Consider the following 26,533-nt stretch of genomic DNA (forward strand, 5'->3'; position numbering starts at 1 on the left):
TTATTTTTCAGATAAAACTCATCAGTGCTTTGAAACGAGCAGCTCTGAACCAAAGAAATCATTTGATTCAAGTAACCATTGGATCTTCCCAAGGCAATGGTGAAAGAAAAGAAAAAAGCAGACAAAAAAGGGGAGAAGTCTGCCCGCTCTCCCTCATCTCTCTCTGATAATCTAGACTTTTCCAAACAAGATGGCAACACCACTAGGCAAGAGATGTCCCCAGCTGGTGTCCCATTGCTGGGAATGCAGCTCAATGAAGTGAAACCCAAAAAAGACCCCCAAAACATTCAGCAGAACGAAGATGCCACCCAATACGAAGAGTCCATTCTGACCAAACTCATAGTGGAAAGGTGATTTTAATGGGGGTGCCATCGGGTATAACACTGCCAGTCAGGCGGTTTATCTTATTTTATTTTGAGACAAAGTTTCACTCTGTCGTTCAGGCTGGAGTGCAGTGGTGCGATCTTGGCTCACGGCAACCTCCACCTCCCACATTCAAGCAACTCTCCTGCCTCAGCCTCCTGAGTAGCTGGGATTACAGGTGCCCGCCACCATGCCTGGCTAATTTTTGTACTTTTAGTAGAGACAGGGTTTCACCATGTTGGCCAGGCTGGTCTCGAACTCCTGACCTCAGGTGAGCCACCTGCCTCAGCCTCCCAAAGTGCTGGGATTACAGGGGTAAGCCACTGTGCCTGGCCTGAAGGTAATTTTATGTATTTAAAAAAATTATTTTATTTTAGATTTAGAGGGTTACATGTGCAGGTTTGTTACATGGGCATGTTGTGTGATGCTGAGGTTTGGGCTTCTAGTAAGCCCATCACCCAAATAGCAAATATACAGCCCCGTGGTGTGTGTATATATAGAGTTTATTGTGGTGAAACATATAACAAAATGTACTATCTTATTTTAAGTGTACAATTCAATGGCATTAAGTACGTTCATAGTGTTGTATGACCATCTATTAAATAGTAACTCCTGGCCAGGTGCGGTGGTTCAAGCCTGTAAGCCCAGCACTTTGGGAGGCTGAGGCGGGCAGATCACTTGAGGCCAGGAGTTTGAGACCAGCCTGGCCAATATGGTGAAACTCCATCTCTACTAAAAACACAATAATTAGCTGGGCGTGGTGTCATGTGCCTGTTATCCCAGCTACTCAGGAGGCTGAGGCGGGAGAATCACTTGAACCCGGGAGGCAGAGGTTGCAGTGAGCCGAGATCACGCCATTGCACTCCATCCAGCCCGGGCGACAGAGTGAGACTCCATCTCAAAAAAAATCCCCAAAAAACAAACAAAAAAACCCCGAAACGCCTTCATTCCTCACCCTACCTTCAAACCCCTGGTAACCTCTTCTACTTTCTAGCTCTGTATATATATATATATATATATATATATATTTTTTTTTTTCTGACTTCATTCTTCCCATTACATAGTTATATAGTTTAACCCACTGTCACTTGGGTTTATTCACATTGTTCATTACCTTGAATTACCTTTATTTCTTTGTAGCTATGAAGGGGAAAAGGTTCGTGGGCTGTATGAGGGAGAAGGCTTCGCAGCCTTTCAAGGCGGTTGTACCTACCGTGTAAGTCGCCCATTTGAGAACCTGCAGGAAGGGGAGGAAGGTGTGGGGTGATGGTCGTAGATTTGTAAATCTTCAGTAAAATCCACTGATGCTTCAAAAGAAATCGGAAGCTCTTCATGCCGATTTTATTCTGAAACCTGATTACCTATTTAAGGTAAAAATAATGCTCAATATAACAAAAGTTATTTTAGATTTGTTTCTTTTCCTGATTATTTTATATTTTTTGAGACAGGGTCTCACTGTGTCACCCAAGCTGGAGTGCAGTGGCACAATCATAACTCACTGTGGCCTCGACCTCCCGGAGTCAAATGATCCTCCCTCCTCAGCCTCTTGAATAGCTGGGACTACAGGCGTGAGCTACCACGCCTGGCTAATTTAATTTCTTTTTTCTTTTTTTTTGGTAGAGACAAGGAGTTGCTACGTTGCCAGGGCTGGTCTTGAACTGCCGGGCACAAGTGATCCTCCTGCCTCAGACTCCTAAAGTGCTGGGATTGCAGGTGTGAGCCCCCGCACCCGGTTGAGAACACATTTTTGTAGCTGAGGTCATCCTTAGGTCATGAAGATGAGGACCTCTTAGATCCTTTTTAGAGAAGGATGGAGCCCAGCATGGAGGCAGCTCAGAGTAGGACTCAGTAGGACTCAGCTGGTGCTGAGTGCGCAGACAAGCATCTTCACGCACGTGAAATCGGGATAAGGCAGCTGTGGGAGAGAATCATCAGCTGCAGGCCAGGCGCGGTGGCTCATGCCTATAATCCCAGCACTTTGGGAGGCCAAGGCGGGCGCATTGCTAGAGCTCAGGATTTCAAGACCAGCCTGGCCAACATGGTGAAATCCCGTCTCCACAAAAAATACAAAAATTAGCTGGGCATGGTGGTGGATGCCTGTAGTCCCAGCTACTCGGGAAGCTGAAGTGGGAGGATTGCTTGAGCCTGGGAGTTCGAGGCTGCAGTGAGCTATGATCACACCACTGCACTCCAGCCTGGGTGACAGAACCAGACCCTATCTCAAATATGTATATGTGTCAGCTGTATTCTAAGTGTTTGTCGTGGCTTTGTTTTGTTTTGAAGGGTATGTTTTCAGAAGGACTCATGCATGGACAGGGGACTTATATTTGGGCCGATGGATTAAAATATGAGGTGAGGCATATAACCAGTTATAGTTCTAAGCTGTGAGTATTGGATGGAACAATCAGTTTCCCACAATTGAACAGACTGTTTTCGTAGATGTCATTCAGCATATGGGTTAAGAAAAATTTGCAGAACCAGAGGATCTAGTAACTCATGACTGCGTGGGACCCACCAGTAATTGTTATTGGTTTCATCTGTGTGTTCTAGCGGTATTCTATGTGTTCTAAGCACAGAGAGCACACGTACATGTATGTAGCTTGTCCTACTTTTTTCTTTGAGACAGGGTCTTGCTCTGTTGCCCAGGCTGGAGTATAGTGGTGCGATCATAACACTGCAGCCTGGAACTTCTGTAGCCTGTCTTGCTTTTTACAAACACACATAGTTTATTATACACTCTCTTTGGCATATTTACTTAGTTAGTTAGTGAGTCTGAGATGGGGTCTTGCTCTGTCACCCAGGCTGCAGTGCAGTGGTGAGATCATGACTCACTGCAGCCTCGAACTCCTAGGCTCAAGCGATCCTGTTGGCTCAGCCTGCTGAGTAGCTGTGACTACAGGTGTGCTCCACAGCGCGTGGCTCATTTATTTTTACTTTTCTTTTTTTTTTGTAGAGACAGGGTTTGCCGTGTTGCCCAGGCTGGTCTCGAACTCCTAGGCTTAAGCTATCCTCCCACCTTGGCCTCCCAAAGTGCTGGGGATTACAGGCGTGAGCCACCACACCTGGCCTGTACCTTTAATTTTGAGATCAAACCATATCCATTCATGCAGATCTGTTTTTAGTGGCTGCATGTATTCCATTATGTGGCTTTTATTTAACCTGTCTTGTGGGGTTGAGGGGAATGTGTATTTTTAAACTGATTGCAAGGACCAAATTGTTCGCCAAGAGATTGTACCAGGCTCAATTCCCACCCACAAAGTGAGTGAGCGCCTGAAATGCTATTCTAAAAATCCCAAATGCAGAGTTGCTAACAGATGGTGTTTATAAATGGTAATGATGACATTTAAAACACATGCGCATAATGCACTTATTCAAATACCACGCAGGCAATGATGGAAACGGAGTCAAGTTTGGGCCAGGAAGCCACCTGCTGCTGGGCGGTGAGAGGCGTGCTGCAGAGGAGCGGGGAGAGGGAGGGGCTGACCGTCACTGGCGGGGCGAGGAGGATCTCCAAATTCCAGGGGAGCCTGAGGATTGGGCCCCCACCTTGGGTTCATGCCAGCTCCCTTCCCACGCGACATCCCGCCTTCTAGCCGGTGACTGACATGTAAGGTTTCTGGTCTTTATTTTATTTTATTTATTTTTGTGGGATAGAGTCTTGCTCTGTCGCCCAGGCTGGAGTGCAGCGGCGGGATCTCGGCTCACTGCAACCTCCACCTCCTGGGTTCAAGCAATTCTCCTGCCTCAGCCTCCAGAGTAGCTGGAATTACAGGTGCCCGCCACCACGCCGGGCTACTTTTTGTATTTTTAGTAGAGATGGGCTTTCGCCATGTTGGCCAGGCTGGTCTCAAACCCCTGGCTTCAGGTGATCTGCCCACCTCAGCCTCCCGAAGTGCAGGGATTACAGGTGTGAGCCACCGCACTGGGCCAGTTTCTGGTCCTTAAGTGATAACTTACCAAGAACTGCCCTGTGCCTCGTTGTCTCGGGAAACTCTCGGCAGGTGGGGAGGTCATTTTTGCAGGCACAGACCCCCACTCCAGCCCATTCAGGGGGGCTTCTGGCAGGACTCGGGGGGCTCCCAGAAGCATTCTCAGAGGCCGACTGGCCTCATGGGTCCTGGCTGGTGATCAGGCCACGGCGTGCTGTCCTCTTTTCTCTGCTGCCGTGGCTGCCTCCAGGGAGTTCAGGTTCCTGGAAGAGAATCTGATGCTGCTGGGTGCTGTGCACTGTGCTGCCTGCTGCCCACTCAGACGTCCTGGGCAGAGCGCGTTCCCTGGCAGATGCCCCTGGGGCAGGCTGTTGGCTGATTTGTTTACAGAATATTTTGATGACCCATGGCAGAAAGAGGGATTTCCTGACCGGGCATGGTGGCTCACGCCTGTAATCCCAATACTTTGGGAGGCCAAGGTGGGCAGATCATCTGAGGTCAGGAGTTCGAGACCAGCCTGGCCAATATGGTGAAATCCTGTCTCTACTAAAACTACAAAAATTTGCGGGGCATGGTGGTGCACACCTGTGATCCCAGCTACTTGGAAAGCTGAGGCAGGAGAATTGCTTAAACCTGGGAGGCGGAAGTTGCAGTGAGCCAAGACTACACCATTGCACTCCAGCCTGGGCAACAAGAGCAAAACTCCATCTTGAAAAAAAAAAGGAAAAAGAAAGAGGGATGTCCCTAGTCATCACTAAGCCTGGAGGGAACAGTGAATTCACCTCCTTCGAGCGGGTTATTATTATTTTTTCATTAGAGACAGGATCTTGCTCTGTCGCCCAGGCTGGAATGCAGTGGTCATAGTTCACTGCAGCCTCAACCTCCTGGGCTCAACAGATCCTCTCACCTCAGCACCCCCAAAGTGCTGGCATTATAGGCGTGCACCACTGCACCTTGGTGGCCAGCACCTGTAGTCCCAGCTACTTGGGAGGCCAAGGTGGGAAGATCACTTGAGGCTGGGAGTTTGAGACCAGACCAGCCTGGGCAACATAGAGAAACTCCATCTCCACAAAAAATTTAAAAATTAGTGAGGCTTGGTGGCACACACACTTGTGTTCTCAGCTACTTGGGGGGCTGTGGTGGGAGAATCTCTTGAGCCTGGGAGCTCGAGGCTGCAGTGAGCTATGATTGTGCCGCTGCACTCCAACCTAGGTGACAGGGTGAGACCCTGTCTCAAAAAACAAAAACAAACAAACAAAAAACAAAAACTAGGCATGATGGCTCATGCCTGTTAAATGCCTGTTAATCTCAGCACTTTGGGAAGCCGAGGCAGGTGGATCACCTCAGGTCAGGAGTTCGAGACCAGCCTGGCCAACATGGCAAAACCCCGTCTCTCCTAAAAATACAAAAAAAATTAGCAGGGTGTGATGGTGGGTGCCTGTAATCCCAGCTACTCGGGAGGCTGAGGCAGGAGAATTGCTTGAACCCGGGAGGCAGAGGTTGCAGTGAGCCAAGATGGCGCCATTGCACTCCAGCCTGGGCGACAGAGTGAGACTCTGTCTCAAAAATAAAAACAAAAACAAATAAAATCTTTTTCTAGAGACAGGGTCTTCCTAGGGTGCCCAGACTGGCCTCAAATTCCCGGCCTCAAGCAGTCCTCCCGCCTCAGTCTCCCAAAGTGCTGTGATTACAGGTGTGAGCCACTGCGCCCTGCCAAGGTGGGTTCTAAGAATCTGAAGTTCCCCAGGTCAGGATTGGAAGCCAGCACTTTCCAACGTCACCTGCTTGCTTCTTCGAACTTGGTCGACCTGCAACCTCCCAGATATTTCCTCCTGCCTGAGCTTCCGCCCACTGGTCGGGTCAGATGAGAGAGGATGCGATGAGAGCAGACAAGGAAGGAAGAGAGAGAATGTGAGGGGGATGTTCAGTGTGTCCACAGGAGAGGCAGGAACAGGATCAGAGGTCAAGCAGCTCCTGGAACCGCCCGCAGGACTAGGGATTCCCGCCCACACCCCCCAACGCTTCCTTCTGTCACCCCATGGCCGTTCTGCTTCAGGGCAACTTTGTGAAGAATGTCCCGATGAACCACGGCGTGTACACGTGGCCGGACGGCAGCATGTATGAAGGCGAAGTGGTCAACGGCATGAGGAACGGATTCGGGATGTTCAAGTGCAGCACCCAGCCTGTGTCCTACATCGGCCACTGGTGCAATGGCAAGCGGCACGGGAAGGTGGGCGAGGTGGCCACGTGGAGGGCAGGTGGGGCAGGAGTGAAGGGGGTGGGCGGACATGGGGGGGCAGCCATGAGGGGGCAAGGTCGGGGGGGTCTGGGGGGCAGAAAGGAGTGGGGTGGCCATGTGGAGGGCAGGGGAGGGGCTGGGTGGCCACATGGAGGGAGAGAAGGGGGTAGGGGCTAGCGGCGCTGTCCAGGGCATATTCACTTTTTGTTTATTGAGGTGAAATTCACATCACATAAATTAACCATTTTATTCATTTTTTTTTTTTTGAGATGGAGTCTTGCTCTGTCGCCCAGGCTGGAGTGCAATGGTGCCATCTCGGCTCACTGCAACCTCTGCCTCCCGGGTTCAAGCAAATCTCCTGCCTCAGCCTCCCAGGTTGCTGGGATTACAGGCATGAGCCACTGTGCCTGGCCGTATGCAGGCTTTAATGGCTATTTATTGAGTTGTGTTGTTGTGTGTGTGTGTGTGTGTGTGTGTGTGTGTGTGTGTGTGTTTTACAGCAGATTGCTTGAGACATATTGGAGGGATTGGGGGTGGTGACTTCTAGACAGCAGCATCTGCATGGCTGCAAGAAGGAATGAGTTTGCCTGATCATGAGAAAGAAGATAGAAAAATTCTCTCTCTCTCTCACACACAGATAAACCTGTGAAAAAGCCTTTTGAGGCTTTTCTATGTAGATCAAACAAAGGGTACTCTATGCTCACTTATACTCGGAGGCGGTAAAATGAGTAGCATGTCCAAATGGGTAAAACAACAATGGATCTGGTGCCTAAGAGAGAGTGACCTTCCGTTACACGGAAGGCGCAACTGTTCACTCCAGGTGGCAACAGACAGGATTTCTCTAGGTACTTAATTGACTAATAGTTACTGGATAGAATGAATATACTCGAATATGATGAATACAGTCATTCTGTGCCTTAATATGATACTTTTTATTTTATTTTATTTTGAGATGGAGTCTTGCTCTGTTGCCCAGGCTGGAGTGCAGTGGCACGATCTGGGCTCACTGCAACCTCTGCCTCCCAGGTTCAAGCGATTATCCTGCCTCAGCCTCCCTAGTAGCTGGGATTACAGGCACGCTCCACCACTCCTAGCTAATTTTTGTGTTTTTAGTAGAGACGGGGTTTCACTGTGTTGGCCAGGCTGGTCTTGAACTCATGACCTTGTGATCCGCTCACCTCGGCCTCCCAAAGTGCTGGGATTACAGACGTGAGCCACCGTGCCTGGCCAATATGGCACTTCATTAAGGAGCAATTGATTTGTGACATTATCTCATTTCCCTTTGTGCAGCAGTTTTACCATTTTCTTGATAGCAAAACAGAAAAATAGCAGTTTACATGTCTTGCCTATGTATGACATTGACCTCTGTGTAGGTTCTACTTTTTAAGTTAATATCCTTACATTTGACAAAGCATTTGTGTCATGAGGCTTGATAGTTTTAAAGATGACATTATTTGTTTCAGGGCTCCATTTATTACAATCAAGAGGGTACGTGTTGGTACGAGGGAGACTGGGTGCAAAACATCAAAAAGGGCTGGGGAGTAAGATGGTAGGTATGACCACCGCCGCGCTTGGGGTGTAGATGAAGAAGTGTTTGTGGGCCCAATAGTGTTCACCTCGGATATTTAAAAGTAAGATGCAAAAGTTGCACAGAACATTTTCTCTCTAAGCAGAGTGGATTTTTTCTCTTTTTTTTGAGACGGAGTCTTGTTCTGTCACCCAGGCTGGAGTGCAGTGGTGCCATCTCAGCTCACTTCAACCTCTGCCTTCTGGGTTCAAGCAATTCTCCTGCCATGATCACACCACTGCTCTCCAGCCTGGGTGACACAGTGAGATCTCATCTCAAAAACTGGCCAAATATTAACTAATCATGATACAATAGGGAATTATTAAAAGATTTTAAAAACCCGGCTCTTACCCACTTTGTCCCCTTATTAAAGAGTCAGAAGATTTAATAAAGTGACTCATTCTGCTCCCTTAGGACCATGAGCCTATCCATTGATTTTTTAAAAATTTTATTTATTTTTATTTATTTATTTTTTAGACAGTCTCGCTCTGTTGCCCAGGCTAGAGTGCAGTGGCATGATCTCGGCTCATTGCAACCTCCACCTTCTGAGTTCAAGTGATTCTCCTGCCTCAGCCTCCTGAATAGCTGGGATTACAGGTGCCCGCCACCATGTCCGGCTAATTTTTGTATTTTTTTTTTTTTTTGAGATGGAGTTTTGCCTCCCAAGTAGCTGGGCTAATTTTGTATTTTTAGTAGAGATGGAGTTTCTCCATGTTGGTCAGGCTGGTCTCAAACTCCCAACCTCAGGTGATCCTCCAGCCTCGGCCTCCCAAAGTGCTGGGATTACAGGCGTGAGCCACCACGCCTGGCCTGAATTTAAATACAGAGAAGATTGTATAAGTACAAGGGGTGGATTTCTTCAAAGGAGCTCAAGGGGAGTGTTTAAAAGAATGTGTTAAAGGTAAATGTTGTGTAGGAGGTAACTGATTGTTTTTCTTTGGTTTCTTTCATCCTAGTTATAAATCTGGAAATATATACGAAGGCCAGTGGGAAGACAACATGCGCCACGGGGAGGGGAGGATGAGGTGGCTGACCACCAACGAAGAGTACACCGGGCGGTGGGAGAGGGGCATCCAGGTACGCCCGGGCGGGGTAGCAGCTTATACCCAGAGGCGGACGCTCCGCCGATTCTCAACGCATGTATATTTCTTTTTGGGTTGTGTTTTTGTTGTTGTTGTTGTTGTTGTTGTTTTTTTTTTTTTGAGACAGAGTCTCTCTCTGTCTGTCTCCCAGGCTGGAGTGCACTGGCGCAATCTTGGCTCACTGCAGCCTCCACCTCCCGGGTTCAAGCAATTCTCCTGCCTCAGCCTCTGGAGTAGCTGAGATTACAGGTACCCACCACCACCACGGCTGGGCTAATTGTTTTTTTTGTATTTTTAGTAGAGACGTGGTTTCACCATGTTGGCCAGGTTGGTTTCGAACTCCAGACCTCAAGTGATCTGCGCGCCTCAGCCTCCTATAGTGCTAGGATTACAGGCATGAGCCACCACACCCAGCCTGTTTGTTTGTTTTTAGAGACAGAGTCTTGCTCTGTTGCCCAGGCTGGAGTGCGGTGGCAGGATCTCAGCTCACTGCAGCCTCCACCTCCTGGGTTCAAGCAATTCTCCTGCCTCAGCCTCTGGAGTAGCTGAGATTACAGGCACCCACCACCATGGCCCGGCTAATTTTTTTTTTTTTTTTTTTTTTTTGTATTTTCAGTAGAGACGGGGTTTCACCATGTTGGCCAGACTGGTTTCGAACTCCTGACCTCAAGTGATCCACCCGCCTCGGCTTCCCAGAGTGCTAGGATTACAGGCGTAAGCCACAGCGCCCAGCGTGTTCGTTTGTTTTTAGAGACAGAGTCTTGCTCTGTTGCCCAGGCTGGACTGCAGTTGTGCAATCAGGGCTCTCTACCTCCTTGGCTCAAGCGATCCTTCCACCTCAGCCTCCCCTGTAGCTGAGACTACAGAGGTGCCCACTGCCACCATGCCTGGCTAACTAAAAAAATTATTATTATTATTATTTTTTTTAGAAACGAGGTCTCACTTTATTACACAGGCTGGTCTTGAACTCTGAGGCTCAAGTGATCCTTCCACCTCTGCCTCTCAAAGCGTTGGGATTACAGGCATGAGGCACAGCACCCAGCCCAGTTGGTGTCTTTAAAAATAAAAATTTAGGCTGGGCACAGTGGCTCACACGTGTAATCCCGGCACTTTGGGGGACCACCTGAGGATTGAGGCCAGGAGTTTGAGACCAGCCTGGGTGATATGGTGAAACCCCATCTCTACTAAAAATATAAAAATTAGCCGGGAGTGGTCGCTGGTGCCTGTAGTCCTGGCTACTTGGGAGGCTGAGGTGGGAGGATCACTTGAGACTTGGAGGTTGAGGCTGCAGTGAGCCAAGATTGTGCCATACTCTAGCCTGGGTAACAGAGACCCTTTCTCAAAAAATAAAAATATATAAAAGCAAATAAACCCCAACATTTAAAATAACAATGAAAATCTTCACGATCAAGCCAGGCACTTTATGTACACTTATCTTCACTTTTTAGTAGAGACAGGGTTTCAACATGTTGGCCAGGCTGGTTTCAAACTGCTTTATATCTAACCTGAGGGGTAGGTGTCATTTCTGTCTTACAGATGAGGAACTTAGAGGGCTTAAGTGATCTGCCTTATTGCAAAAGACTCCTTAGTAAGTAGCTGAGCTGAAATTGAACCCAAGTCTGTGTGACTCCAGAGTCCAAGTTCTTTGCCCTTTCCAGTTTTCATAGTATTTATCCTAATTTTAAGGGGATCCGGGTAAAGAGAGAAACTGCTTTGTGCATTTCTGATGGCAGTCTGCTTTCTTTTCAGAATGGCTTTGGAACACACACGTGGTTTCTAAAGAGAATCCGCAGTTCCCAGTATCCTTTGAGAAATGAATACATAGGGGAGTTTGTAAATGGATATCGTCACGGACGTGGCAAGTTTTATTATGCCAGTGGAGCCACGTATGATGGAGAATGGGTTTCCAATAAGAAACATGGCATGGTGAGTATAGACCTGGGAGGATCACATTTCAAACAATTATGTAAAGCCATTGAAATTATGTAAAGCCATTGAAATGTCCAAGGATAATTGCAGATTTGTCTATTCTGCTTTCAGATCTATCAGTTTTGATTCAAATATTTGAAGCTTTGTTAGGTGCATATACACTGAGGATTATTCTGTATTCGTGCATTGGCTCTTTTGATCATCACATAATGTTCCTCATTAACCCTGCTAATTTTCTTTTTTTTTTTTTGAGATGCAGTCTTGCTCTGTTGTCCAGGTTGGAGTACAGTGGCGTGATCTCAACTCACTACAACCTCTGCTTCCCGGGTTCAAGTGATTCTCCTGTCTCAGCCTCATAAGTAGCTGGAATTACAGGCGTCGGCTACTATGCCTGACTAATTTTTGTATTTTTAGTAGAGACAGGGTTTCGTCATGTTGGCCAGGCTGGTCTCGAACTCCTGACCTCAGGTGATCCACCCTCCTTGGCCTCCCAGAGTGCTGGGATTACAGGCGTGAGCCACCACGCCTGGCCAACCCTGGTAATTTTCATTTCTCTGAAGTCTATTTTGTCTGATGTAAATATAGGCACTCTAGATTTCTTTTTAATTTTAATTGTGGTAGAGTACACATGAGATTTCCCATCTTAACCATTTCCGAGTGCACAGTCCAGTGGCATTAAGCACATGCGCATTGTTGCGCAACCATCACCATCCGTCTACAGAACTCTTTGACAAAAGGCATGTCATTCTCGATTAAATTACATTATCTGTTTTGTATAGGATGACTTACTGTTTTGCTAAGGTGATTACATGACTTTTTTTTTCTTTCTTTTGTGACAGAGTTTTGCTCTGTTGCCCAGGCTGGAGTGCAGTGGCGTGATCTCGGCTCGCTGCAACCTCTGCCTTCCGGGTGCAAGTGATTCTTGTGCCTCAGCCACTAGAGTAGCTGGGATTACAGGTGTGCGCCACCACGCCCGGCTCATTTTTTTTTTTTAGTAGTTACAGGGGTTTTGCCGTGTTTGCCAAGCTGGCCTCCTGGTCTCAAGTGATCCTCCCACCCAAAGTGCTGGGATTACAGGCATGAGCCACTGTGCTTGGCAAAATAGTTTCAATGGTCATTGATTTCCTATATATTTAGTGGTTATTTAATCAGTTTTTGGTGTGTGTGTACGTGTGTGTGTGTGTGAGGGTGGTTTTGGTTTGCAAGTAACAGACAATCTAGTGTCGTCTGCCATGTGAAATACAGAATAATGGTTTGATTCAGCAACTCAGAGCTGTCAGGATTTCTCCTCCATCTATCCACGATATCTCCCACCATGTCACTTTCACCCTTGTGTTTTTCCTCCCTCATGATTGCAAGACGGCTGCTGTGGTTCCAGCCTTCACATCCACATACCATGCTAACTGGAAGAAAAGGAGGAACTTTTTACAGAAGCTCTCTAAAAAGGTCTTTCATTTCACAGAGCCAAATTGGGTCATTTGCCCACTTCTGAATCAGTAACTGACTATTGGCCTGGGTTTGACAAATCTCAGGGAGTCTTGGCCAGGCTTAGTGGCTCAGGCCTGTAATCCCAGCACTTTGGAAGGCCGAGGTGGGCAGAACACTTGAGGTCAGGAATTCGAGACCAGCTTGGCCAACATGATGAAACCCCGTCTCTACTAAAAATACAAAAATTAGCTGGGTGTGGTGGTGCACGCATGTAATCCCAGCCACTCGGGAGGCTGAGGAAGGAGAATTGCTTGAACCCAGGAGGCGGAGGTTGCAGTGAGTTAAGACTGTGCTACTGCACTCCAGCCTGAGTGACAGCAAGTCTCCATCTCAAAAAAAAAAAAAAAAATTGTGGGGCACGATGGCTCACGCCTGTAATCCCAACACTTTGGGAGGCTGAGGCAGACGGATCACGAGGTCAGGAGATCGAGACCATCCTGGCTAACATGGTGAAACCCCGTCTCTACTAAAAATATAAAAAATTAGCTGGGTGTGGTGGCAGGCGCCTGTAGTCCCAGCTACTCAGGAGGCTGAGGCAGGAGAATGGTGTGAACCCAGGAGGCGGAACTTGCGGTGAGCCGAGATCGTGCCACTGCACTGCAGCCTGGGCGCAGAGCGAGACTCCGTCTCAAAAAAAAAATCAGGGAGTCTGTATTGTGTGATGGGCGTTCTGCTGGTCACTAGCGTAGTTCAATAAGACACATTCTGTGGCCATAGGTGCTTAAAGTTGGAGAAAGATTGTCGGGGAGAGAGAGGGGGAGGGGGAGGAATAGGAAAAGGAGGACGAGAGAGAGGACTTACACAGTGCATGAGACCCAGGAGCCTGATTATATGTAGAGTAAGTGCATATTTTCAAAACGAAAAGCTCCACACCCTTGAAAAAACTATTGATGTACATTTACCCATGTTTTTCTTTCCTTTTTTTTTTTTTTGAGATGGAGTCTCGCTCTGTCACCTAGGCTGGAGTGCAGTGGCACGATCTTGGCTCACTGCAACCTCTGCCTCCCAGGTTCAAGCGATTCTCCTGCCTCAGCCTCCCGAGTAACTGGCATTACATGTGCCTGCCACCAGGCCCGGCTAATTTTTGTATTTTTAGTAGCGATGGGGTTTCACCATATTGGCCAGTCTGATCTCGAACTCCTGACCTTGTGATCTGCCCGCCTCAGCCTTCCAGAGTGCTGGGATTACAGGCATGAGCCACCGCACCCAGCCTTACCAGTGTTTTTCTAAGAAAACTTTTCCTAAACTGTAAAAAGTTTTTCTGTCTGCAGGGCCGATTAACTTTCAAGAACGGGCGTGTGTACGAAGGCGCATTCTCCAATGACCACATAGCCGGGTTTCCAGATCTTGAAGTTGAATTCATCAGCTGCCTGGACCTGTCTTCAGGAGTTGCCCCAAGATTGTCCAGGAGCGCCGGTAGGAAGCATTCACCTGTTGAAATAAAATTCACCGGCCGGGCGTGGTGGCTCATGCCTGTAATCCCAGCGCTTTGGGAGGCCGAGGCTGGCGGATCACGAGGTCAGCAGTTCGAGACCAGCCTGGCCAACATGGTGAAACCCCCGTCTCAATTAAAAATAAAAAAAAAATTAGCCAGGCGTGGTGGCAGGCGCCTGTAATCCCAGCTACTCGGGAGGCTGAGGCAGGAGAATGGCTTGAACCCGGGAGGCAGAGGTTGCAGTGAGCCCAGACTGCACCATTGCACTCCAGCCTGGGCAACAGAGAGAGACTCCGTCTCATAAATAAATAAAATGGAAAAAAAAAAAGAAATAAAATTCATCTGTTTTTATCCATGGTGTTCACTCATGAAAATACACCGAACACTTCAGAAAACAGAAGTCCTCTGTGAGCAACTCCTTTTTTTAAAAAAAATTTGAGACAAAATCTCGCTCTATCACCCAGGATAGAGCAGGATACGATCACTGTTCACTGTGGCCTCAAACTCCTGGGCTCCAGTGATCCTCCCACCTCAGCCTTCCCCATAGCTGGGAATACAGGCACACACCACCGTGCCTAGCTAATTTTTTTTTCTTTTTGAGACGGAGTCTCACTCTGTCGCCCAGCCTGGAGTGCAGCAGTGTAATCTTGGCTCATTGCAATCTCCGCCTCCCGGGTTCAAGAGATTCTGCTGCCTCAGCCTCCTGAGTAGCTGGGATTATAGGCGTGTGCCACCATGCTTAGCTAATTTTTGTATTTTTTGTAGAGATGGGGTTTTACCATGTTGTTCAGGTTGCTCTGTAACTCCTGACCTCGTGATCCGCCCACCTTGGCCTCCCCAAGTGCTGGGATTACAGGTGTGAGCCACCACACCTGGCCAGGCCTAGCTAATTTTTAAACTTTTTGTAGAGGCAGGGTCTCACTATGTTGCCCAGGCTGATTCAAACTCCTGTCCTCACACAATCCTCCTGCCTCGGCCTCCCAAAGTGCTGAGATTACAGCTGCAAGCCATTGCACCTAGCTGGCAACTGCTTTTAAAAAATGTTTTTTTTAGAGACAGGATCTCACTCTGTTGCCCAGGTGGGAGTGCAGTGGCGTGATCATAGCTCACTGCAGCCTTAACCTCTCATTTTGGCTTCCCAAAGTGCTGGGATTAAAGGCATGAGCCACTGTTCTGCCTGCGTTCTTAGTAGGTTTTTGGAATATTCTTGCATGACATTTTGGTGGAAAATGATTGTGACATAGTATTGAGAAATTTGAACATTGTTTTTCATAATTATCTCCAAGGATGGGTGTGGTGGCCCATGACCGTAATCCCAGCACTTTGGGAGGCCAAGGCAGGTGGATCAGTTGAGGTCAGGAGTTCGAGACCAGCGTGGGCAACATGGTGAAACCCTGTGTCTACAAAAAATACAAAAATTAGCTGGTCGTGGTGGTGCATGTCTGTAGTTGCAGCTACTCAGGAGGGTGAGGTGGGAGGATGGCTTGAGCCTGGGAGGCAGAGGTTGCAGTGAACTGAGATCATGCCACTGCACTCCAGCCTGGGCGACAGAGTGAGGCCCTGTCTCAAAACAAAACAAAACAAAAACCCACCAAACAAACCATACTTATCCCCTGTGTTTGCCTTCATTCATTAGAACTGATCAGAAAGCTTGATGGCAGTGAAAGTCATTCTGTGTTGGGATCGAGCATTGAGTTGGATCTAAATTTGCTCCTGGACATGTACCCTGAGACAGTCCAACCTGAAGAAAAGAAGCAGGTAAAACCTTTTTGATTGGTTTGAGTTGCATCCTGGGGAAATATAGCTGATGACTGCTGTCACGTGTTGAGTGTCTTCTTTTTTGTTTTGTTTTTTGAGACCGAGTTTTGCTCTGTCGCCCAGGCTGGAGTGCTGTGGCGCAGTCTTGGCTCACTGCAACCTCTGCCTCCCGGGTTCAAGCCTCCCCCACCTCAGCCTCCCCAGTAGCTGGGATTACAGGTGTGAGCCACTACGCCCGGCTATTTTTTTGTATTTTAGTCGAGACGGGGTTTCACCATATTGGCCTGGCTGGTCTGGAACTCCTGACCTCAGGTGATTGGCCCACCTCGGCCTCCCAAAGTACTGGGATTATGGGTGTGAGCCACCACGCCCGGCCTATAACAATGCTTTAGATTATACATGTTTATTCAATTGAATTGCGTTTTCAAAAGCAGGAATGAATGCTCAGCGTAACAAATGCCTGAAGCTGCCCAGGTAGGGCTCTGTCTCCCTTAGGACCCTGCATCCTGTTCTTCACATTCTCTGAATGTCTCATTATGAGGGTAGGGCATGGGGTGAGTGGTTCTGGAGAACAGGACGCTGTGTAGAGGGCAGGGCTGCATGTGTGGGGAATTTGGGCATCAAGGGTCTGGGGAAAATCCTAAAAGGTGAAGTGTGACAGAGGGAGGTGAGTAAAGCAACCACCATGAATATTGCTTTTTTTTTTTTTTTTTTTGAGACGGAGTCCCTCTTGTCGCCCAGGCTGGAGTGCAATGGCACGATCTCAGCTCACTGCAACCTCCGCCTCCTGCGTTCAAGGGATTCTCCTGCCTCAGCCTCCTGAGTAGCTGGGATTACAGACATGCCCCACCACCCCCAGCTATATTTTGTATTTTTAGTAGAGATGGAGTTTCACTGTGTTGCCCCGGCTGGTCTCGAACTCCTGACCTCAGGTGATCCTTTCGCCTCAGCCTCCCAGAGTGCTGGGATTACAGGCGTGAGCCACTGCACCTGGCGGAATATTGCTTCTTTCAGACTTTCAGCCCTATGTGTGGTGTGAGTTGCATGTGTTTTGTACATGCTGTTTATCAGGTTGAGGGATTCCTTTCTATTCCTAATTTGCTGAGGGTGCTTTTCATGAATGGATGTGAAATTCTGTGAAACGCTTCAGTTGATAGAATCATTTGGTTCTTCCTCAGTCTGTGAATTACATTGATTGATTTTTCAAATGTTAACCCAACTTTGCAATTCTAGGAGAAACCCTACTTGGTGCTGCTATATTATCTTTTTTTTTTTTTTTTTTTCCTTTTTGAGATAGGGTCTTGCTCTGTCACCCTGGCTGGAGTGAAGTGGTGCGATCTCAGCTCACTGCAGTCTTGACCTTCTGGGCTTAAGCAATCCTCCTGCCTCAGCTTCCTGAGTAGCTGGGACTATATGGGCACTTGCTACTGTGTCTGGTTAATTTCTTTTTTTTCTTTTTTTTTTTTTGTTGAGACGGAGTCTTGCTCTGTTGCCCAGGCTGGAGTGCAGTAGCACAATCTCTGCTCACTGCAAGCTCCACCTCCTGGGTTCACGCCATTCTCCTGCCTCAGCCTCCCGAGTAGCTGGGTCTACACCATGCCCGGCTAATTTTTTGTATTTTTAGTAGAGACAGGGTTTCACCGTGTTAGCCAGGATGGTCTCGATCTCCTGATCTTGTGATCCGCCTGCCTTGATCTCCCGAAGTGCTGGGATTACAGGCTTGAGCCACCACGCCCGGCCAGTTAATTTCTTTAATTTTTAATTTTCAGTTGAGACACAGTCTTACTATGTTGCACAGGCTGGTCTCGAGTTCTCAGGCTCAAGCGATCCTCCCGCCTCGGCCTCACAAAGTGCTGGGATGACAGGCATGAGCCACCACGCATGGCTACTGTTCTTTTTATATATTGCTGGATTCAACTTATTTTGTTGACGATTTTTGCACGTATGTTGATGAAGCATAAGGATCTGCAGACAATAGAATTTTGTTGCCGCCACTGAGAGAGGAAGCCAGCCCATTGCCATGTGAAAGGAAGTCTACTTTCCAGATAACTTGTTTTGTTTTGTTTTTACTGTTGGTCGGAGATGGCATTTTATTGACCAAGGGGGGTGGGTGGAAAGAGTAAAATGCTTCTTGGCCAGGTGCCTTGGCTGATGCCTGTAATCGTAACACTATGGGAGGCCGAGGCAGGCGGATCACCTGAGGTCAGGAGTTCAAGACCAGACTGGCCAATATGGTGAAACCCCATCTCTACCAAAAATACAAAAATTAGCCGGGCGTGGTGGTGGGCACCTGTTATCACAGCTACTCTGGAGGCTGAGGCACGAGAATCACCTGAACCCAGGAGGCAGAGGTTGCATTGAGCCAAGATTGTGCCACTGCACTGCAGCCTGGGTGACAGAGCGAGACTCCACCTCAAAACAAAACAAACAAACACTTCTTAAGTTCTTACAGTGGAAAGAGCTAAATGCCATTACTTTACTTGTATTATCGCATTTAATGTAGGACACAGGTGTTGTGTCTTTTGTTCTTTTTAAAATATTTAAATTTTATTTCTTTATTTTGAGGCAAGGTCTCACTCTTGACACCCAGGCTGGAATGCAGTGACATGATCTCGGCTCACTGCAACCTCCTCCCAGGTTCAAGCAATTCTGCCTCAGCCTCCTGAGTAGCTGGGGTTACAGGCATGTGCCACCACGGCCGGCTAATTTTGTATTTTTAGTAGAGATGGGGTTTCACCATGTTGGCCAGGCTGGTCTGGAACTCCTGACCTCAGGTGATCTGCCTGCCTCGGCCTCCCAAAGTGCTGGGATTACAGGCGTGAGCCACCACGCCCGGCCGTCTTTTGTTCTTAATCCACGTATGACTTTCTTCCTTTCAGGTGGAATATGCCGTCTTAAGAAATATTACAGAATTAAGAAGAATCTACAGCTTTTACAGCAGCCTGGGATGCGGCCACTCTCTGGATAATACCTTTCTGATGACAAAGCTTCACTTCTGGAGATTTCTAAAAGATTGCAAATTTCATCACCACAAACTAACTCTTGCTGATATGGACAGGATATTAAGTGGTGAGTATTACAGATCCTTCACATCTTTTGGTTTAAAGCAGAGGACCAGGCCGGCCACAGTGGCTCATGCCTGTACTTCCAGCACTTTGGGAGGCCGAGGCAGGCGGATCACGAGGTCAGGAGTTCAAGACCAGCCTGACCAACATGGTGAAACCCTGTCTCTACTAAAAGATACAAAAAATTAGCCAGGCGTGGTGGTGCATGCCTATAATCCCAGTCATTTGGGAGGCTGAGGCAGGAGAATCGCTTGGACCCAGGAGGCGGAGGTTGCAGTGAGCCAAGATTGTGCCATTGCACTCCAGCCTGGGTGACAGGGTGAGACTCCATCACACACACACACACACACAAGGCAGGGATCCCCAACCCCCAGGCCAGGGAGCAGTACTGGTCCATGGCCCGTTAGGAAACAGGCTACACAGTGGAAGGTGAGCAGTGGACAAGCAAGTGAACTTTCATCTGTTTTTTTATTTTGTTTTATTTTGAGACAGAGTTTCACTCTTGTTGCCCAGGCTGGAGTGCAGTGGCACGATCTCGGCTCACTGCAACCTCTGTCTCCTGGGTTCAAGTGACTCTCCTGCCTCAGCCTCCCGAGTAGCCGGGATTACAGGCATGTGCCGCCATGCCCAGCTAATTTTTGTATTTTTTAGTAGAGACAGGGTTTTTCCATGTTGGTTAGGCGTGTCTTGAACTCCTGACCTCAGATGATCTGCCCGCCTTGGCCTCCCAAAGTGCTGGGATTACAGGCATGAGCCACCGCACCCAGCCTACCTTCATCTGTTTTTACAGCCATTCCCCATCGCTGGCATTACCGCCTGAGCTCTGCCTCCTGCAGATCAGCAGGGCATTAGATTCTCATAGGAGCGCAAATCCTACTGTGAGCTGAGCATGGGAGGGATGTAGGTTGCACGCTCCTTAGGAGAATCGAATGCCTGATGATCTGTCACTGTCTCCCATCACCCCCAGATGGCACCGTCTAGTTGTAGGAAAACAAGCTTAGGGCTCCCACTGATTCTACCTGATGGCGAGTTGTAGAATTGTTTCATTATGTATTACAATGTCATGATAATAGAAATAAGGCGTGCAGTAATTCGAATGCGCTTGAATCATCCTGAAACCAACAGCCCCCCACCGCTTTCCACCATTCATGGAAAAACTGTCTTCTACAAAATCGGTCCCTGGTGCCAAAAAGTTTGGGGACCTCTGGTTTCAAGGACAGTATCACAGTGTCACCTGGAAAACAGTTAGGAAATGTGGAGGGAGCTGGGAAGGCCCAGGTTGGGAGACGAGTGTTCCAGAAATCAGCGTGTGGTCATTTCCCCCGTGATTACGAGGTACTTGATAAAGAGACAGTCTCGTGACATAACAGCAACAGTACGAGGTCACCTACAAAAGCAGGGCCAGCAATGCACGGTCTCAGGGTGAAATCCAGTCCACCCCCGTTCCCCTAAATCAGGCTTTACTGGAACACAGACATGCCCGTTTGCTCACGTGTTCGTGACTGCTTTACCCTGAAGCACCACAGCTGAGGGATTGTGATGTAGACGGTCTGGTCCACCAAGCCTAAAATATTTACTCTCTGGCCCTTTACAGAAAGTTTGCCTCCCTCTCTCCCCCTGACCACCGATCTATAGTAAAAAAGCACTAAATTGTCAGGTCAGAAATGGGGAGACGGCCAGGCCTCGTGGTTTACGCCTGTAATCCCAGCACTTTGGAAGGCCGAGGCGGGTGGATCACTTGAGTCCAGGAGTTTGAGACCCGCCTGGCCAATATGGTGAAACTCCGTCTCTACTAAAAATACAAAAATTAGCCAGGTATGGTGGTACATGCCTGTATTCCCAGCTACTTATTGGGAGGCTGAGACAGGAGTAGAATCGTTTGAGCCTAGGAGGTGGAGGTTGCAGTGAGCCGAGATTTCCAGCCTGGGTGACAGAGTGAGACTCCGTCTCTAAAAAAAATGCGGTGGCTCACACCTGTAATCAGAACTTTGGGAGGCCGAAGTGGGCAGATCATGAGGTCAGGAGTTCAAGACCATCCTGGCTAACATGGTGAAACCCCGTCTCTACTAAAAATACAAAAAATTAGCTGGGTGTGGTGGTACGTGCCTGTAGTCCCAGCTACTCGGGAGGCTGAGGCAGGAGAATCGCTTGAACTCGCGAGGCGGAGGTTGCAGTGAGCCGAGATTGCGCCACTGCACTCCAGCCTGGGCAACAGAGTGAGACTCTGTCTCAAAAGAAAAAAAAAAAAAACAGAATCAGCAATGGCTTGGAAGAGTCTAGAAAAGGCCCTAAGTAGTCTTAGGATTGGTCTTGATTTCAAATTAGGAAGTTGATGTGATAAATTTAACAACTTTGGAAGTTTAACTTCTTTCAGCCAAATCCTGGGAGGCGGAGCTGCAAGCTTCTAATTATCCGCTTGAAAAATGAAATATTAGAACAAATGCCTATTGAGTCAAAGTTTAGTGTTTGAAACATACTTAAAATCCATTTAGAATTAGCAGCATTCATCAGATTGTGTCTCAGACTATTCTGGAAAACAGTGGGACAAGATTGACATCTTTTTTTTTTTTTTTTTTTTGAGATGAAGTCTCGCTCTGTTGCCCAGGCTGGAGTGCAGTGGCTCAATCTCGGCTCACTGCAGCCTCCACCTCCCAGGTTCCAGCGATTCTCCTGCCTCAGTCTCCCAAGTAGCTGAGATTACAGGCGCCCACCACCACACCTGGCTAATTTTTTGTATTTTTGGTAGAGACAGGGTTTTGCCATGTTGCCCAGGCTGGTCTCAAACTCCTGACCTCAGGCAATTTGCTGCTGCAGCCTCCCAAAGTGCTGGGATTACAGGCGTGAGCCACTGTGCCTGGCTTTCACGGAGTTTTAAATTTTTGATTGGAAGCTTATACACATGTTAAGAGCATTTTGAAATAAGCGCATATATTCAGTTCTTCGAATTGTATACCAGGAGCAAATAAGACGGAAGGTTCTAGCAAATGTCAGGCATCCTCTCCAATTTTCTTATTTTAGCCAATAATGACATACCAGTTGAAGAAATCCATTCTCCATTTACAACAATACTTTTGAGAACATTTTTGAATTACCTCCTGCATTTGGCGTACCACATTTATCATGAAGAATTCCAGTAAGTACCATTTCTGGACCCTTGTTGGGGGATGGGGCACAGCTAAGCTGTATTATTGTCATAGTGCCCTCTTTTCTTCAGCAGTCATTTTTATTTTTTTGGAGATGGAGTCTTGCTCTGTTGCCCAGGCTGGAGTGCAGTGGCACAATCTTGGCTCACTGCAACCTCTGCCTCCCAGGTTCAAGCAATTCTGCCTCAGGCTCCTGGGTAGCTGAGATGACAGGCGTGTGCCACCATGCCTGGCTAATTTTATTTATTTATTTTTTTTTTGTATTTTTAGTAGAGATGGGGTTTCACCATGTTGGCCAGGCTGGTTTCAAACTCCTGACCTCAGATGATCCCACCTGCCTCAGCCTCTCAAAGTTCTGGGATTACAGGCGTGAGCCACCATGCCCAGCCTCAGCAGTCTTTTTTTAACATACTCTTGAAATGAAGGACTCAGAACACAACCTTTCCACAAATATTAATCACAAAGCCATGACATACTGGATCAAAACTTTGAAAGCCCTTCATATCTGAGTGAGTTCAATACTGCAAATATCTCTCGGGGTTTCTAATGCAGAAACAAATAGTCACAACCAAGTCATCTTTCTTATGTCAGAATTTCTTGTCTTTCTTACAGCAAAAGTGGTTTTATATCTTTTTTTGAAAAAACTTTTATTTATATATTTATTTTTTTGAGATGGAATCTCGCTCTGTCACCCAGGCTGGAGTGCAGTGGCGCGATCTCGGCTCACTGCAACCTCCACCTCCCAGGTTCCAGTGATTCTCCTGCCTCAGCCTCCCAAGTAGCTGGGATTACCGGTGTCTGCCACCAAGCCCAGCTAATTTTTTGTATTTTTAGTAGAGATGGGGTTTCACCATGTTGGCCAGGCTGGTCTTAAACTCCTGACCTCGAGTGATCCGCCCACCTTGGCTTCCCAAAATGCTGGGATTATAGGTTTGAGCCACTGACTTTAGCCTTCCCTTTCTATACTCTATACATTAGAAGCAAATTATTAAGTCTAGCCCATGCTCAAGGAGAAGGGAATTAAGTTCCCTCTTTTGGAGGAGAAGTAACTATGGTATCTTTTGATCATTATCACAGAAAGAGAAGCCCATCCCTCTTCTTGTGTTTTACAAAACTGATGACCGAGAACATTCGTCCAAATGCCTGCCAGATAAAAGGTAAATACAAAACCAATAGGATTCTATTTACTGCCCCATTTTTTTTTTCTCAAAATATAAATCTGGGCTGGGCGCAGTGGCTCACTCCTGCAATCCCAGCACTTTGGGAGGCCAAGGCAGGAGGATCACCTGAGGTCAAGGAGTTCAAGACCAGCCTGGCCAACATGGCAAAACCCCATCTCTACTAGAAATACAAAAAAATTAGCCAGGTATGGTGGTGCATGCCTGTAATCCTAGCTACTCGGGAGGCTGAGGCAGGAGAATCGCTTGAGCCTGGGGGGCGGAGGTTGCAGTGAGCCGAGATCGTGCCACTGCACTCTAGCCTGGGTGACATCAAGACTCTGTCTCAGAAAAAAACAAAAGCAATAGGATTATATTTACTGCTATTTTTTTCTCAAAACATAAATCTGTAATCATTTTTTGAACGTTGTATTTTTAGGCAATTTATTCTGTGAGCAACAGCGGACGCTCTACTCTATGAGTTACATGAATAAGTGCTGGGAGATTTATCTCGCCTACTGCAGACGCAGCGCAGCGCCTCCCCACGAGCCTACGATGAAGATGAGACACTTCCTCTGGATGCTGAAAGTAACCACCTAAGTTCGATATTGGCTTTCTATTTACAGGCACTTTGATCTTAATTAAAGAAAGGCAGGATATTCCAGCTGTGATATGCAGATAATCAGGTGAAGATCTGGGCTGGATTTTCAGGACCATTAAATGTTTACTGAGTCTCTTGGCAGAACAGTGGTCTGTGGTCGTGGAAGGAACAGAAACAGCCGTCACCTGCCCAATATGCTAACAGATTAGGGCAAGACAATGGTCCATGGCCTATAACAATGGCCCATGGCATGCGTATATATATATATTGCAATCCCAGCACTTTGAGAGGCCGAGGCGGGCGGATCACCTGAGGTCAAGGAGTTCAAGACCAGCATGGACATATATATTTATATATGCCATGGGCCATTGTCTTAAAAATATATATATATATAAATAAATACATATATAATAAATATATATTTTTTTTAATTTTATTTTTTTGAGACGGAGTTTTGCTCTTGTCACTCAGGCTGGAGTGCAATGAAGTGATCTTGGCTCACTGCAACCTCCACCTCCTGGGTTCAAGCAATTCTCCTGCCTCAGCCTCCTAAGTAGCTGGGATTACAGGTGCCCGCCACCACACCTGGCTAATTTTTGTATTTTTAGTAGAGACAGGTGTTCACCATGTTGCCCAGGCTGGTCTTGACCTCCCGACCCCAGGTGATCCATCCGCCTCAGCCTCCCTAAGTGCCGGAATTACAGGCGTGAGACACTGTGCCTGACTGGCCTACAATATCTTTATTCATGCAGATCCAGCCATTTAAAGGAAGATAGGGCCGAGTACAGCGGGGCACCCCTGTAATTCCAGCACTTTGGGAGGCCGAGGCAGGAGGATCACTTGAGCTTAGGAATTCAAGACCAGCCTGGGCAACATAGTGAGATCCCCCTCTCTACAAAAAATAAAAACATCATAGCCGGGCGTGGTAGTGCACGCCTGTAGTCCCAGCTACTCGGGAGGCTGTAGTAAGCTGTGATCGTGCCACTGCATTCCAGGCTGGTTGACAGAGTGAGGCCCTGTCCCAAAAAAATCCCCCAAAAAACAAAAAAGGAAAATGGAGGAACACCTTAGTCTTTTTGATGGACTGAAGTGTTGCCTGATCCTAGAATAGCAATAAAGTCAACTGAAATCTTTTTAAAAAGGAAGGACTTTGGAAGGCGGAGGGGTGGATTACCTGAGGTCAGGAGTTTGAGACCAGCCTGGCCAATGCTGTGAAACCTCCTTTCGACTGAAAATACAAAAAAATTAGCCAGGCATGGTGGCGGGAGCCTGTAATCCCAGCCACTTCGGAGGCTGAGGCAGGAGAATTGCTTGAACCTGGGAGGCCGAGGTTGCAATGAGCTGAAATTGTGCCACTGCACTCCAGTCTAGGCAACAAGAGCAGAACTCTGTCTCAAAAAAAAACACTAAGGAAGTGGGGAGGATGAATATCATTTAAAACAATTACAGTTTATCGAAAAAGGAATTTTTAAAAGTTATTACTTGGGAAAATAGTGACAACATTTATACAATGTTCTCATACTAACTATTGGTTGTTTTTGTTCCATGATACTTTTTTTTTTTAGACAAAGTCTCGCTCTTTTGCCAGGGTGGAGTGCAGTAGCGCGGTCTCGGCTCACTGCAACCTCCGCCTCCCGGGTTCAAGCAATTCTCCTGCCTCAGCCTCCCGAGTAGCTGGGACTAAAGGCGTGCATGACCATGCCAAGTTAATTTTTGTATTTTTAGTAGAGACAGGGTTTCACTATGTTAGCAAGGATGATCTCAATCTCTTGACCTCGTGATCCGCCCGTGTCAGACTCCCAAAGTGCTGGGATTACAGGCATGAGCCACTGTGCCTGGCCTGTTCCATGGTACTTTTAATTTGTACTTGTGGGAATACAAATGATTAAACAGAATCAAATACTAATGATACAGTGTTTTTACAAATTTCATAATGTTGTATACATATGAAAAATGGATAATAACCTAGTGTCTAACTATAGGAAAATAGTTTTGTTTTTTTGAGCAAGGGTCTCACTCTGTCACCCAGGCTGGAGTACAGTGGTGCAATCTTGGCCTCCTGCAGCCTCAACCTCCCGGGTTCAAGCAATCCTCCCACCTCAGCCTCCTGAATAGCTGGGACTACATGTGTGTGCCAACATACCCAGCTAATTTTTCTATTTTTTGTAGAGACGGGTTATTGCCATGTTGCCCAGGCTGATCTTGAACTCCTGGGCTCAAGCAGTCCTCGTGCCTTGGCCTCCTGAAGTGCTGGGATTACAGGCGTGAGCCACTGCACCTGGCCCTTTTCATGGTTTCATTTGTTTCAAGCATGTTTGCAATTGCCCATTGAATACTACTACTACTACTACTACTACTACTACTACTACTACTACTATTACTAATTATTATTATTATTATTTTAACAGTCTTGCTCTGTCGCCTAGGCTGGAGTGCGGCGACATGATCTTGGCTCACTGCAACCTCTGCCTCCCGCGTTCAAGTGATTCTTCTGCCTCAGCTCCCCGAGTAGCTGGGATTACAGGTGCATGTCACCACGCTCGGCTAGTAGAGACGGTTTCACCCTGTTGCCCAGGCTGGTCTCAAACTCCTGAGCTCAGGTGATCCAACCATCTCGGCCTCCCACAGTGCTAGGATCAGAGGCATGAGCCACCACACCCAGCCTCATTGAAGCATTTTTGTGATGACTGTCTCACAGTCTCTGTCAGTCAATTGTAACATCTTTGTCATCTTGGAGATGGCATCTGTGGATTCTCTTTTTTTCATTCAGTTTGAGA

At 47.4% G+C, this 26,533-nt stretch overlaps 1 protein-coding gene across 40 annotated transcripts in view; it reads left to right on the forward strand.

Moving 5' to 3' along the window:
- LOC742626 (radial spoke head 10 homolog B) overlaps positions 1-26,533 on the forward strand; it is a 44,736-nt gene that overhangs the window by 3,741 nt on the left and 14,462 nt on the right. For 7 of the 40 annotated variants that reach the window (XM_063813992.1, XM_063813993.1, XM_063813995.1 and 4 more), the window contains 13 exons: positions 12-350; positions 1,504-1,579; positions 2,647-2,715; positions 6,349-6,522; positions 7,995-8,080; positions 9,055-9,175; positions 10,930-11,106; positions 13,869-14,013; positions 15,669-15,790; positions 18,670-18,859; positions 21,874-21,988; positions 23,076-23,155; positions 23,595-23,743. In XM_063813992.1, the coding sequence (XP_063670062.1) occupies positions 97-350; positions 1,504-1,579; positions 2,647-2,715; positions 6,349-6,522; positions 7,995-8,080; positions 9,055-9,175; positions 10,930-11,106; positions 13,869-14,013; positions 15,669-15,790; positions 18,670-18,859; positions 21,874-21,988; positions 23,076-23,155; positions 23,595-23,743 (1,758 nt within the window). In that variant the 5' untranslated portion in view covers positions 12-96. Of the gene's footprint in view, positions 1-11; positions 351-1,503; positions 1,580-2,646; positions 2,716-3,917; positions 3,971-6,348; positions 6,523-7,174; positions 7,377-7,994; positions 8,081-9,054; positions 9,176-10,929; positions 11,107-13,853; positions 14,014-15,668; positions 15,791-18,669; positions 18,860-21,873; positions 21,989-23,075; positions 23,156-23,594; positions 23,744-26,533 lie in introns of those variants that run through there. The other 33 variants (XM_054655473.2, XM_063814012.1, XM_063814014.1 and 30 more) reach the window with 12 other exon arrangements.

The sequence above is a fragment of the Pan troglodytes genome, chromosome 6 (genome assembly GCF_028858775.2).
Source record: "Pan troglodytes isolate AG18354 chromosome 6, NHGRI_mPanTro3-v2.0_pri, whole genome shotgun sequence".
NCBI classification, from domain to species: domain Eukaryota; kingdom Metazoa; phylum Chordata; class Mammalia; order Primates; family Hominidae; genus Pan; species Pan troglodytes.